General features: G+C 47.6%; 1 protein-coding gene across 1 annotated transcript; it reads left to right on the plus strand.

The window, feature by feature from the left end:
- The first annotated feature begins 3,052 nt into the window (after positions 1–3,052).
- Positions 3,053–14,094, plus strand: LOC144097262 (tubulin beta-4 chain-like). Its single transcript, XM_077630005.1, has 7 exons — positions 3,053–3,290; positions 4,035–4,143; positions 5,566–5,673; positions 9,349–9,593; positions 9,960–10,159; positions 13,351–13,787; positions 13,922–14,094. The coding sequence occupies exons 1-7, from the start codon at positions 3,234–3,236 to the stop codon at positions 14,092–14,094; spliced, it is 1,329 nt and encodes a 442-aa protein (XP_077486131.1). The 5' UTR covers positions 3,053–3,233.
- Positions 14,095–14,388: the final 294 nt, after the last annotated feature.

Raw genomic sequence — 14,388 nt, forward strand, 5'->3', positions numbered from 1 at the left:
ACGCGATCCAAGACATCGAGAAATGGACCAAAGAAATACGAACGAGAGTCAAGAATAATACGCGAACGATCGAGGACGAAGATGCCCCTGCCCCGATGGACTCGCGCCTACTACATATGTGGGAAGCCAAGAAGAGCATGGAAAAGAGACTGAAAGGACAGAGATGGAACAGGAACCTTAGGAGGCGACTACACAGACACACAAGGAAATGGAGAAGCAGGCTTTCAAAGTATGCGAACAGAATTGGCTCCAGAGATGTGACGACATGGAGAAACAGATGAGCCTCCCCAAAACGTGGAACATACTTAGGCACTTGCTGTGCCCGGAGCAGACTAAAACGCAGGCAAAAGTAACTCAGCGAAAGATCAAACACATCTTTGAAGGCTCCGAAGAAGGGTTTTTCGAGGAACTCAGAAGGACATACATTGGCGACAGTGTGGACCAGGACCTCCCACCCTACATTGGAGCTAGCAATCCGGAACTGGAGCTGTTATTGAGAAGAGAGGGCACGGCACCTGGCCTAGCGACATGTCTAAGCGGACGTTACTGCTGTTGCAGGTTTTGCCATGGATTTTCGTGAACGCTACATCGGTCTGCAGTCCAGACGAGGCACCGCTTTTCTTTACGCCTTATCAAGAGTTTGGGATTGATGGCATCCGGCTCGTAGATCGTCTTTCGTCGACGACAGTGACGTCATCAGTGGACCGGCTACAAAAGGAGCCACGCAGCGAGGGAGGCTTCAGAGGGCACGGCACCTGGCCTAGCGACCACATGTCTAAGCGGACGTTACTGCTGTTGCAGGTTTTGCCATGGATTTTCGTCAACGCTACAACAGTCTGCAGTCCGGACGAGGCACCGCTTTTCTTTACGCCTTATCAAGAGTTTGGGATTGATGGCATCCGGCTCGTGGATCGTCTTTCGTCGACGACAGTGACGTCATCAGTGGACCGGCTACAAAAGGAGCCACGCAGCGAGGGAGGCTTCAGAGGGCACGGCACCTGGCCTAGCGACATGTATAAGCGGACGTTACTGCTGTTGCAGGTTCGTTATTTGCCTAATGCTACTACTTTTAGAAGCGATAACCGCTTTTTGTTAGCCCTGCCGTGCCCTCGCAGCTACCTGAATTTTTTGGTTGACTCTTGGTCTATGGTGTTGACACTGTTGGTTTCAGGAGATGTTGAAGAAAATCCTGGGCCCAAAACCGCAGAAATGTTGCAATTAATCATTGATAATCAGGCTTCATCAGATGCTAAAATGGATGCATTAGGAGCTGAAATGACCGATATGAAAGATAAATGCGAAAAAATGACCGCTACACTTACCGTGATAGCAGAATTGAACAAGCGAGTACAAAGCCTAGAGTCCCTTGTTCGTCATCAGGCGGATAAGTTGGTAGAATATGAAAATAGAAGCCGATCCAATAACCTCTTGGTTTTTGGTATCGATGAGGACAAGGGTGAATCAGACAGCGACCTGAAACAAGCTGTTATTGAGAATGTATTCAAAGGAACCTTGGGAGTACAAGTGAACTCGATCGACAAAATTAATCGTATTGGCAAGAAAAAAGACGGTAGTAATCGGCCGGTAATCATGCATTTTTATGATTTGCAGGAAAAACAGTCTGTGATGCAAAACTGTGGCAAGCTGAAAGGCATCTCGATAAGCATAAGTCAAGACAGCAGAAATATCCAGCATCCAGCAGAAATATAATTGGTTTTTTGGGGGAAAGCAAAAGGCGCAGTATCTGTCTAAAATATCGTTGGACACCTGAACCGCGCCATAAGGAAAGGGTAAAGAAGTGAATGAAAGAAGAAAGGAAGAAAGAGGTGCCGTAGTGGAGGGCTCCGGAATAATGTCGCCCACCTGGGGATCTTTAACGTGCACTGACATCGCACAGCACACGGGCGCCTTAGCGTTTTTCCTCCAGCAGAAATTCCGATATCCTTTTTTCTGACGGCGGACCCCGGATCTTTGGCTGCCATGTTGGTGAACGTCGCACAGTGAAAGGTCATGCGCATGTCTAATCCTGTTATCAGCACCTGTGATACTGGAGGTCGGAGTAAACGGCTGTAAGTGGATTAGGTATACGCACGGCCTGTCGCCGTGCTACGTTCACCAACATCAGACAAATTTCCGCGGGCAGTGTGCATACCTAACGCACCGAAAGCAGTACGCCGCCCGGACCAAGGAACGGCAAGAGGCCTGTATTGTGAATCCACATTTACTAAAGCATTCCATGATCCATCAAAAGTATCGAACATTACACCTAGTAAAATCACTGCCAGAATGAACAAATTCTGCGCAAATTGTCTGTGTTAATAGCTTGCTGTTCACCAGGCATATATTGGCACATCATCACCCAGTCTCAACCTGGCAACGTTTGGCAGAAGGTTAGGTGGGCGAATGAGATTAAGTTTGCAGGCATAAGGTGGGCGCAGCTGGCAAAGGACAAGGATAATTGGAGAGGCATGGGAGAAGCCTTTGCCTTGCAGTGGGCGTAGTCAGGCTGAAGACGACGATGATGATAATGACCCGCCAAACCCCAAACCCAACCTCCCATACCCACATCCAACCCCTCCCTTCCAATGGGAAGCCGCTGTTACGAGAGCACACACCAGGATGACCAGCGCAGACTGATCAACCAGGCAAACCCGATTGGAAAAGCTAATGAGGCCATGGACTAAGGTCTCCAACCTCTGCGGGCTACAGTCAGGCTGCTGCTGCTGATGATGATGATGAATCAAAGTCTTACAATCTTTCGGTTGGATTCAAATTTTAGAACCGACCGCACGTGCACGAGTCGAAAAGTTACAAAAATGGAAAAAGATGCTCAAGAATGCAGGCGGAGTTCCTTCGAGTGAAACTAATTTCGAACACCGAGAAAAGAAAGCAGAAGCAGCCGAGTTTGCCCCTGCAGCCAGTTGAGTGAGCCCCGTTCGGTCGGATGCCTTCCGAAACGAGAAAGAGTACGCGTTGTACGGCGCATATTATTTGCACGGCATCCGGTACGTGAACTGAAGGTCTTATATATGAGCTCAGATACGCATTTACCATGGCAGCAACAGGCTGTGGCACTTTCTTAGGTGCTATTGAGTTGACACGCGTACACATAGGAGCATGTACTGTTGAGGAAGAAGTGAGCGTTGATTCGGCGCAAGACTACGACTAAGTGGACCCTTGACCCGGGCAGCCAGTCGGCATCTTGACAGCTGAGTCTCGGAGTGGCATCCATCATGCGCGAGATAGTCCATATCCAGACAGGCCAGTGTGGCAACCAGATTGGGGCGAAGGTAAGGCACCTATACCACCTTGTGGGTTATTTCACTGCTCAAAGGATCGCGATAGCCATTCGGTCCCAGTGCTTGTCCCGGCGCGTTTCACGTTGGCGATTACGTTTCGTCCTAAACGCCGCGTTCTAGAATCTCGTTACAGGATACGGGCGAAAGAGAATACCTGTGAAGCAGTCGCGGCTTTTAGCCGATGTGCTGCTTTCGTTCTAAGTTGTGGCCTTTTTGCGTGGGACAATAGTGTGCCCTAATGTGCATCGAATCTATTATTCCTGACGGCTGTTCTCGCTCTCACTTTTTAATTACTGCTCGCAATTTGAGAGCGTTATAATATTTTTGTTGTTTTATGCCATATAGCTCAGACGTTATTCCCGGTTGTAAGAAAATTCGAGACAATCGGTCTTGGCGGAGAGGTGACATGGAACAGTCTTATGGAAAATGACTGCCGCAAAGCGATCGGGGAGGATTCTTTGCCGGAATTTTTTTTCGTATGACCTAGTTTTCGCGTATGACGTAATTCAAAAGCCTCAAGTGGTCTTAGGTCCTGCCGGCTTTCCGCCATCAGCAAAACACATGACGCGTGAGAATGGATGGCAGTAATGAGTTGACTACAAACACCAGTTGACACGTGTAACTGTAGCAGTTATGTTGCTTTCGCTGTGAATTCCAGCCTGTTAATATGCTTTGACTGTCGCCACTGCGCGATGTTACGCCACTCTGATTACTGATATCGTTTCCCGTCTGCAGTTTTGGGAGGTGATTTCTGATGAGCACGGCATCGATCCAAGCGGGGCGTACCATGGCGATTCGGACCTCCAGTTGGAGCGCATCAATGTCTACTACAATGAGGCCTCCGGTAGGCGTCTGGCCGTGTTTCGGTTGATAATTTCACTTTGAAGCTTGCCCGTCGCGTTGAACTTGCCTTGAGGCTGTTTCGCGCTGCTAAGCATTACGGAAATTTGCCGGGCCGGTTGGCAGATGACTTCATCAAAAACAGCAAGCGAAAGACAAAACCGAATGCTGTGTGTATGGGTGTCTCATATTCTCGGTCCTGTCTTAACAGCGCTGTTTGTGGTGTTAAGCTGTTATCTTGACTCTCAATGGAGCTTCTTCAACGGCAGGCCTTTGATCTTTGAGCTTTTAATTGTACAACCGATCGCGCATTTTTAGTTAGATTACAGTGCAACGTGTAGTGGCCTCTTCTGCTTGCGGCATGTTATGTTAGGCCATTGCAGCTTTTCAGGTTGCATTGCCAGAAGTCCCGCAGGGATTAGTTTGAACGTTCTTTATCAAAGGCTTTTTTTCTCATAGGCAATGAATGTTAACAACGGGAATGAGTTCTGAATAATAATAATTGGTTTTGGGGGAAAGGAAATGGCGCAGTGTGTCTCTTATATCGGCGGACACGTGAACCGCGCCGTATGGGAAGGGATAAAGGAGGGAGTGAAAGAAGAAAGGAAGAGAGAGGTGCCGTAGTAGAGGGCTCCGGAAGAATTTCGACCACCTGTGGGTTTTTAACGTGCACTGATATCGCACAGCACACAGGCGCCTTAGCGTATTGCCTCCATAAAAACGCAACCGGCGCGGTCGGGTATGAACCCGAGTTCTGAATTCCCTCGTCAGGTTTGACAAGGACCTTGTAAGTCTCCCCTCTCCAACGTTTCCTCTTGCTGCAGTGAGTTTGTAAGGCGTTTTTAACTCTATGTTTGCTATTAATACCGCCCCTGTGCTTCATTTGGAAGGGGCTCGATCATGAAATCTATGATTCGGTAGACGGATTTCTATGGAGGCGAGGTTCTAAAGAGCCGTGTGTTCTGCGATCTTATTGCACGTAAATCAATCCCAGGTAGTGCAAATTTATCCAGAGGCCTGCACTACCGCGTTGATCACAGCCCATGTACAGTATTCGGAAAGTTAATCCCATATACTACACTGTAAGTTTCGTAATACGGAACATAATCGCTACAGGAGTTGCAACAGGACGTTAATGTAGTAACATCATTTTGATCCAACTCAAATTTTCTATCAACATTTCATTTTCTGTTTTTCTGCTGAAAGTTATTGAAATCCTTGATTAAACATAATTGGATCTGCTATTTAAAAACCGGGAGGTGGCGCAAGGTCCTAGTAGTGCCGCTTTTATTTTGCTATGACATCTTCAGTTGGCGCGCTCTATTTTCATTGCTTCTTTAACTGGCTTTGTTGTGACGCAGGTACTTTTAATAACTGTACGGTATGTTTGTTGCCCCTAAGTGATATTTGTTTTTTGTTTGAGGAGGTAAATACGTGCCTCGGGCCATCCTGGTTGACCTGGAGCCGGGAACAATGGACGCCGTCCGCTCGGGACCCTTTGGACAACTCTTCCGGCCGGACAACTTTGTGTTTGGTAAGGGGCTGCTCGGCTTAAAACCTACTACATAACCACACCCACAAGATCGCACAGTATAGTCTAATCTTAAAAGAGCACAACTGGCTAAATTTGTACGCACATCTCTGTACGCATAGCGAATCCTCGCTAAATATAATCCAGTCTGAGTGGCAGTCAGTTTAATACAGCCACGGAATCAAGTACTTCTAGTTTGAACTATGGGCATTCTCATCAATTCCTTGCGAAACCCAGTCCACCAAGATTGAGACGCAAATTTGGCGGTTCATGAAGAATATAGTGCGCCGTGAAAAGAGCATACAACGAGAGAGGCAACACATGCGCCATCTCAAAAATAAAATGAAAATAAAACGTAAGATGGGGTCAGAGACCCATTTCCGAAGCATTTCACTGTAAAAAATCTGAGCATCAGGCACGGGGAAGATTGTGCCTATTATATCACTGGTGGGTACCCAGCGGCACTGGGCACCGAACCCTGGACTTCCCGCATGCGAGGCGGTTGCTCAAACCACTAGGCCACAGGTGCGGTATTGAGGTAAACAATTTGAGGATAGCTTGCATATATGTACAGTTATGAAACATGTTATTTTTCCAGATTTACTGGTAACTCCTTAAGTAGCACTTGTAGCCAATCCTTGAAAGTCATGAAGGAAGCCTATCTTTTTTCTCGCACTGCCGCTGTGCGATGTCGGTGCACGTTAAAGATCCCGATGTTATCGAAATTATTCCGGCGCCCTCCACCACGGCACCTTTTTCTTCCTTTCTTATTTCACTCCTGCCTTTATGCCTTCCGCCGATATATGAGACAGATACTGCGCCATTTCCTTTCCCCAAAAAGCAATTGTAAGCTCCATTAATCGAGGATATACAATGCAAAAGCTGTCTGCGTTCAATGTGTTCATTGGCGTGGACACCGTTATAGACGCTTAAGGAAGTGCGTAAACTGGCTCCCCGGGTCAGTGGACGCTTCGCTCGCCCTTCGAGCTACGTGACGATGGTGGAGAAGTGGGCTGCATACATTAGCACTGAAAACTTCGTGGTAGACACGTGGCACTGCAGCAATAGGACGCAGCGTTCATTGGGTGATCAACCTGTCGCGATCATCAACTGCCACCTGAGACAGATGCAGGGTGGACGCGCTGCATTTACAAAGTGCGGAAGGCAATCAAAGGGGGTTTTAAAACGAAAGCTTTACTGGCCACAAAATTGCGATTTCGCCGTGGCGGTGCTCCGAGGAAGCACACAACGTCACAACGCGCGACACACCGCGTATATTTCTCTCTCTCTCTTTCGCTCCCTAGTCACCACTGTGCTTGCGCCACTAGTAGCACCGAGCCACATGTGTTGCGCCGCTGCGCAGTGCCACGCCTTTCCTCAAAATCCAACTTTCAATTTTGAGTTTTCTCTTTCTTCTTTCCCTGTCTCCTTTACCCCTTACTTTACGGCGCGGTTCGGGTGTCCACCGAGATATGCGAGACGGATACTGACCCAATTCCTTTCCTCATAAACCAAACAAAACTAGTCAGCCGACGGTGTTCATAGTTCATTGGCGTTGACAACTTTGAAAAGGCCGTTCATTTTCACGAAATGATAGGCGTAATAATAAAGATAATAATTGGTTTTGGGGGAAAGAAAATAGCGCAGTATCCGTCTCGAATATCGTTGGAGACCTGAACCGCGTCGTCAGGGAAGGAATAAACGAGGGAGTGAAAGAAGAAATGAAGAAAAAGGTGCCGTAGTTGAGGGCTACGGAATAATTTAAACCTCCTGGGGATCTTTAACGTGCACTGACCTCGCACAGCACACGGGCGCCTTAGCGTTTTTCTACCATAAAAACGCAGCCGCCGCGGTCGGGTTCGAACCAGGAGCTCCGGATCTGTCTGTCTGTTGTTGCCAGGAAGAAAGAAAAGGAAAGTGCACAGGCCAGCTCACTGGCTGTAGCCGAGCCACAATCGCTACCACGTGCAGGTAGTAGGAGAGTTGAAAGATGGAATAGAAAGACAGGATAGTAAAGACGCGGTAAAAACAAAGCCGAACCCGGAGATAGTGCAATACCGGGCCAACCGATGTCGGGAGTGAAGCATCCTTCAAACTTTCCGCCACATTTCCAAAAATAAGTCCATTTGGACCCGTAACAGATACTCTACGGGGTCCGGACATTCGCGTGCATCTAGTGGGCATTTAATCATCGCAAGCCTGATTATATGCCCTAGTGCTCCAGAGCTCCGAATCAGTAGCAGAGCGCCCTAACCCCTGAGCCACCGCGGCGCACAACCGGCTCCGTGGGTTAGTGGAGACCTAAATCTCGCTTTCATGTACGTGGCGTTGGTGTCTACTGCAAAAGACTGCTTTGATTGCGTTCCCCACAGTGTATAGGCAGCGCGCCCTCCCTGTCACCCTGGGACGTGGCATGCAATTAATGGTTGATCGCGAGATATTGATAACAAACGAACGCTGCGGCCAAGCCATTGCTTTACTGCCGCATGTCAGACAGAACGCTGTCAGCACTATCGCATTCAGGCCACATCTCTCTCTCACCACTGCCACATGCGTCAAAGCACGAATGCGGCGTCCGCGTACCGAGGCAGCCAGTTATGCGCCCTTCATTTGTTCAAAACCAATGCCGTCTTGAACATTGTCAGCGCCGAAGAACACAGTGAACGCCGACAACTTTCGCTTTGTATATCCTGGATTAACTGAACTAATCCAAATTACGTTTTTGCAGTTGGATGCGAACGCCACGTAACACAAAAGCGAAAGTGAGGTGTCCACTGACCCAGGGAGCCACTTGTGCGCGTTTCCTTTCGTAAAAATGAACGGCTTCTACGTTGTAAACACTAATGAACCAAATGAGCGCCGGCGGCTCACTTGTTTTGTTTGGTTTTGAGGAAAAGAAATGGCGCGGTAACTGTCTCATATGTCTCGGTGGACACTAGAACCGGCCCATAATGGAAGGGATAAAGGAGGGATGGAAAGAAAAAAAACAGAAAGAGCAAATTGAAAATCCAATTTTTAGGAAAGGTTCGGCGCGGCGCAGCGGCGGAACACCTATGGCTCGGTGCAACTAGTGGCTCATTAGCAGTAGTGACTAGACACGCTTACCCGAAATGGGCCGGCTATACCCTAGCGTAGCAATCGCTACAAAAGCTTCCATCCGCCTTTGACACAACACCACATCACTCAGCAAAACGGATAGGTGGCGCATCACACAAGGAAGGTGGCCCTCTGCGGGGACAATCCGGCATATATCAAAAGATTACAGGCAGATATAATACAGGATATGAGCACAGGTGGCGGTTCTCCCGCCCCGGTGTTCACGTCATTTGTCACCCGTTTACATAGTGACTCGCTGGAGAGATTGGGTTCTGTAGCCGAGTACAATACAAGCCATGACTTGTTGAATTGTTTGCAGGCGTGAACATATATTTTCAACTTCTTTCAGACGCCACATTATCGTAAACTTGCGCAAGCTGTTAACTTCTACTGTGTTGTGCGTTGCTTATCCCTCTACTCGCTACGTCCACCACAAAGCATAAGTCTAGTTTTTTCCGCGTTCCAGGCTGCTGTGTGCATTTCGCCCAGTGCATTGCTTTCCTTAATTGCATATTCTAGAACTGATTTCCTTCATAATAGACTTTGCACAAGTGTACGCCTCTGACAATGCTCCCCCTTAAGGTCAGGGAGGTGCGGGCAACAACTGGGCTAAGGGCCACTACACCGAGGGTGCCGAACTGGTGGACTCGGTGCTCGACGTCGTGCGCAAGGAAGCGGAGTCCTGCGACTGCCTGCAGGGATTCCAGCTGACCCACTCCTTGGGCGGAGGTACTGGATCTGGCATGGGCACACTGCTCATCTCGAAGATCCGTGAAGAGTACCCCGATCGCATCATGAACACCTACAGTGTAGTGCCCTCTCCAAAGGTGTGTGACGATACCCATCAGAACAAATTTAGACGTCGTTGTGCTACAGCGCTGATCGGCGTCAGCACGAACAGGGGTTCATCTCCTTCCTGTGCACCACGTCATTTACACCTTTCGTGGCGCGTGTTGTTGTATCGCGTCATCTGCTACTTTCGTTTTCTTAATAGCGGTGAAGATCGCTCGAATCGCGCAAGAATGTATCAGAATAACATCGAACTGAATTCGCTCGCGTGTTCACGGTAACAGTGACCGAAGCTTTACATCAAATATGTTATCTTTTTGCTCTTTTGCTTTTTTGTTTTCGTAGAGTTTGAATTATTGCTTGCCTGCACCTGGTAATCGCGGTCCTTCTGCCGTTTTCTGTAGGTTTCGGACACCGTCGTCGAGCCCTACAATGCTACCCTTTCTGTGCATCAGCTTGTGGAGAACACCGACGAGACCTTCTGCATCGACAACGAGGCGCTCTATGACATCTGCTTCCGGACGCTGAAGCTCACTACTCCAACGTACGGAGACCTCAACCACTTGGTCTCCGCAACTATGTCTGGTGTGACCACATGCCTTCGGTGAGTGCTCAGCTTCCGCGTGTGTACAAGCGCAACATGGTTTGGTTTGTTTGATGAGGGTTTAACGTCCCAAAACGACTCAGGCTATGAGAGACGCCGTAGTGAAGGGTTGCGGAAATTTCGTCCACCTGGGTTTCTTTGACGTGCACCGACATCGCGCAGCACACGGGCCTCCAGAATTTCGCCTCCATCGAAATTCGACTTCCGCGGCCGGGATCAGATCCGCGTCTTTCGTCCCAGCAGCCGAGCGCCATAACCACTGTGCCACCGCGGCAGCACAAGCGCGATATTATCATTGGTCCAAAATTCGAAAAACAAACAGCTGCATAGGTGTACAGACCCAGAGTCTGTTATGGGGACAACTATGTAAGTCGTGCATGTCTCAGGACAGGCGCACACCCTTTCACTACAGTTCTCCGCGAGGCGATAGTCAGGCTTGCAAGCAAGCAGATTCTCCGAAAAGCGAGTTGTTTTTTGGACAGTAAAGTAGCCAAATTTCTAGTAGGAAAACTACGGCATGACCGGGAACCTGGCAGCGTTACATCCGTACGATCACTCCGCGTGGCGAAGGGCAGCACGATGGTGTTACATATCTTGCAGACCTGCGCAGATCTATACAGGTGCTTCAGTGTCAGCGTAGAAGGCTAGCATGCTGACGATTATGTTGTAAGCGTTGCGTCAGTATGCTGGCCTGTGGACGGCAGGCAGTTGTCGTACCGTGGCTGGTCTTATTGTAGTACAAGATTACTTTAGCAAGGTCTGCCATAAATCCAATATCTATGCCTATGATTACAATTAATGGAGGTATAATCGTAGAAGGGTCTTTCCGACTATTAACTTCGCTTCCATGGGGTACTACGCTACAGGGCAGAGGGTCAATGAAGTTGCCGCAGTCATCTCATCGGATGTCGACGGTTGGAAGGGACTATATTGGTCCATTCCAAATGAATTCGAGAAATCTGCTTGATAATTCACTTACGCTAAATTCTGCTGGGTTTTCAGCAAGAGTTATGCATCGTTGTCGAAAAGTATTTTTTTTTTTCTGAGAGCAGCGTGGCAGAGTGTGTGCGCATAATCCGAGGAGACATACGGTTCACACATCGTGAGGGGCTTGCCATTTATTTTCGAAGGTTTGCAGCAACGACTACAAGGCAGGTTGTCGCGTAAGGTGCGAATGTTTCTAGAAGAGGCCGTATATATGCAGGAAGTGGACGAACTAGGCTGGATCCCCTAGATGGTAAGGGGGGAACTTAGCTATGTTGTTGAGCGACAGCGTTGGCGCCCGTCGGCCGCGTGAAGGCATCCGCAGTTGCCTGAATGGCTTCGCATCTTATTTTTGCCGTTTTAACTGATACCCGCGATACAGTAGTATTGCCGGTGTGGTTCTTTTCTTATTAATTTAAATGGCTCAAACTGCACTTTGTCATAATATATATTTTATTTTTTTTATTTTTCTTTTATTTCGATATACTGTAACCCCAAGCGGAGTTTTTACAGGGGCGAGGGCACTTCAGAAAATGCATACCTTCCAGATAAAACAGTTATAGAACAGTAAGCAGTTGTACATGAAAAGGATGGGTCTAGTTAAAGCAAGACAAGAACTAACAAATTCGAGGTAATCAGTTATACAGAACAAAGTTTATATCACAAACATTTTAACAATGTTTAGTCAGTTTTGTGGCAATATACACAGCTCGGCAAGCTCCATAAATTTGAGGACTGTTGGCTGCATTACAATTTGAAGCGTCAAGTGCATTCCATTTGCGCTCTTCTCGCGAAAAAAAAGAAAAATAGAATGTGTTATTGCAACAAAAAAATTCATCACGTGTTTGAGGATGTTTACGGCGGGTGATTCTGGAGTGGCTTATATTGACGAAGTCTTCAGAGTTAAGCTTAAATGAATTGTGCAGAAGAAACTAGAAGAATTTCAAGCGGTGCAGTTTTGATCGGATAGATAAAGGCAGAAGTCCTGCGCGATGCAAAAGTTCAGAAGGTGAATCTGTGCGTCTTTACTGGTTATAGATAAATTGCGCAGCTTTTCGCTGCATACTTTCCAGTGCGGCTACAGTACTACTTGTATAAGGGAACCGTGTAATGTTAGCATATTCTAATACCGGGCGGATAAGCGTAGTGTATGCCAGAAGCTTTATTTCGGGAGTTTTCTAAGGAACCTTTCAGGAAAAGCAGTTTGTTCATTGCCTTAATTGCTATATACTGAACGTGCGTTGTCCACTTCAGGTCGGATGAGATAAGGATGCCCAGAAGATATCGGTATTCCGTAACAGTTCGTAGCGCAGTGCTCAGAACCATAAGTGAACTTAAGCGGATTTTTTTTCTTTGTGACGGACATAGAAACACTCCTGCCTTTGTTAATGACCATACTCCAATCATGGCACCACTGAAAAACTTCATGCAAAGCGCTATTTAGTTTGATCTGGTCAGATTGATGTTGAATTTTATGATAAAGAACGCAATCGTCTACAAACAGTCTCATCTGTACTTAATTTTCGTTAGTTATGTCATTAATAAATAGCAAAAATAAAATAGGCGCCAGTACAGATCCTTGGGGGACACCAGATAAAACGGGAATAATGTCGGAGGTATTTCCGTCGAATTGGACAAATTGGTAACGTTCAGACAACAAACTGCTGATCCATTGTGGGACGGGACCATCGCCAATTAAATCCTTTTGTTTGTATATAAATTTTTGGTGCGAAACCCGCTCGAACGCTTTGGAAAAGTCAAGGAAAAAAATTAAATGAAATTGCGACTGTGGTCCAAGGCAATTTGGTTCAAGATATTCGCGCCTCGTAAGCAACTTTAAAGTCCGTTGAAGTACCTCCTAAATTGAGCAGTGTTGTCGGAATAATGGAATATTTGGCCGACCAGTATTCTATAGACTCCGAACAGGCAGAAAATCAGTGCAATTTTTTGTGGTAGGTTTCGAGCACATCCAAATCGTTTGCACGAAATTTCTGAATACCGGAATACCGCAATATTCCATGCAATATTCTAAAAAACCCGCTGTGCAACATCAAGCCATTTTATATGGTTATGTTGCTGCACGAGCATCAACCTCTTAATGACTTTTGTAATATGCGAATATATATCTCAGCCTACTTACGCAATCGGAATTCTCCTTTATATGCATTTATGTACACATTTATCAAGGCTCTTCACTGCTCTTTCAGGTTTCCTGGACAGCTGAATGCTGATCTTCGCAAACTGGCCCTGAACATGGTGCCCTTCCCGCGCCTCCACTTCTTTATGACTGGCTTCGCTCCGCTCACTTCCCGAGGCAGCCAGCAGTACCGGGCTTTGACAGTGCCGGAACTGACGCAACAGATGTTCGATGCCAAAAACATGATGGCTGCTTGCGACCCCCGCCATGGCCGTTACTTGACAGTGGCTGCAGTCTTCAGAGGCCGAATGAGCATGCGGGAAGTGGATGACCAGATGCTACAGATCCAGAACAAGCACTCTGGCTCGTTCGTCGAATGGATACCGAACAACGTCAAGACTGCAGTCTGTGACATACCGCCTCGAGGTCTGAAAATGTCGGCTACTTTCATTGGGAACAGCGCAGCCATTCAAGAGCTTTTCAAGCGAATCTCCGAACAGTTTACCGGTAACTACGTCTGTCATTTGAAGATGGTTCTCAAAAGCAAATTCTTTTATTAAAGCTCGTTTGTGCCTCTTGTGTGAATCGACGTATTTGATGTAGTGTGACCCCGCCTGCTTGATATATTTTTTTTTGTGCAGCTATGTTCCGCCGCAAAGCCTTTCTGCACTGGTACACCGGAGAGGGCATGGACGAGTTGGAGTTCACTGAGGCAGAGTCCAACATGAACGACCTGGTGTCCGAATACCAACAGTACCAGGAGGCCACCGCTGATGATGAGGGAGAGTTCGAAGAGACCCAGGCAGAGGCCTAGTTTTTTTTTCTACAGGCAGTGCTTTTTCTTTCGCTTGAATAAAGTTTTTGTTTCTCATCGATCCTTCCTTTCGAGCGAGGTGCCTGTACTCTTTAGTACGTCGTAGGTTCGGACTGCGTCACAAGGATGACCACGTGATGTAACGACACCTTACTCTATTGCAATGGGGGGCGCTGCGAGCGGTCGAGCCGATCGGACAAGCTCCGCATGGGCTCCGTCGAAAATCTCTATCACCCGCTTTGACTTTCGCCCACGACCCAAACTCTCGTCGGATTCGTCAATCGGAACTTTCAG

This window comes from Amblyomma americanum, chromosome 7 (assembly GCF_052857255.1).
Source record: "Amblyomma americanum isolate KBUSLIRL-KWMA chromosome 7, ASM5285725v1, whole genome shotgun sequence".
In the NCBI taxonomy this organism is placed as follows: domain Eukaryota; kingdom Metazoa; phylum Arthropoda; class Arachnida; order Ixodida; family Ixodidae; genus Amblyomma; species Amblyomma americanum.

Bases quoted from the DNA above. Each gene is read 5' to 3' on its own strand.
- LOC144097262 (XM_077630005.1), top strand. From the start codon at position 3,234: ATGCGCGAGATAGTCCATATCCAGACAGGCCAGTGTGGCAACCAGATT. The intron at 5,674-9,348 runs GTAAGGGGCTGC...CTCCCCCTTAAG, and splicing joins GCCGGACAACTTTGTGTTTG to GTCAGGGAGGTGCGGGCAAC. The intron at 13,788-13,921 runs GTAACTACGTCT...TTTTTTGTGCAG, and splicing joins AATCTCCGAACAGTTTACCG to CTATGTTCCGCCGCAAAGCC.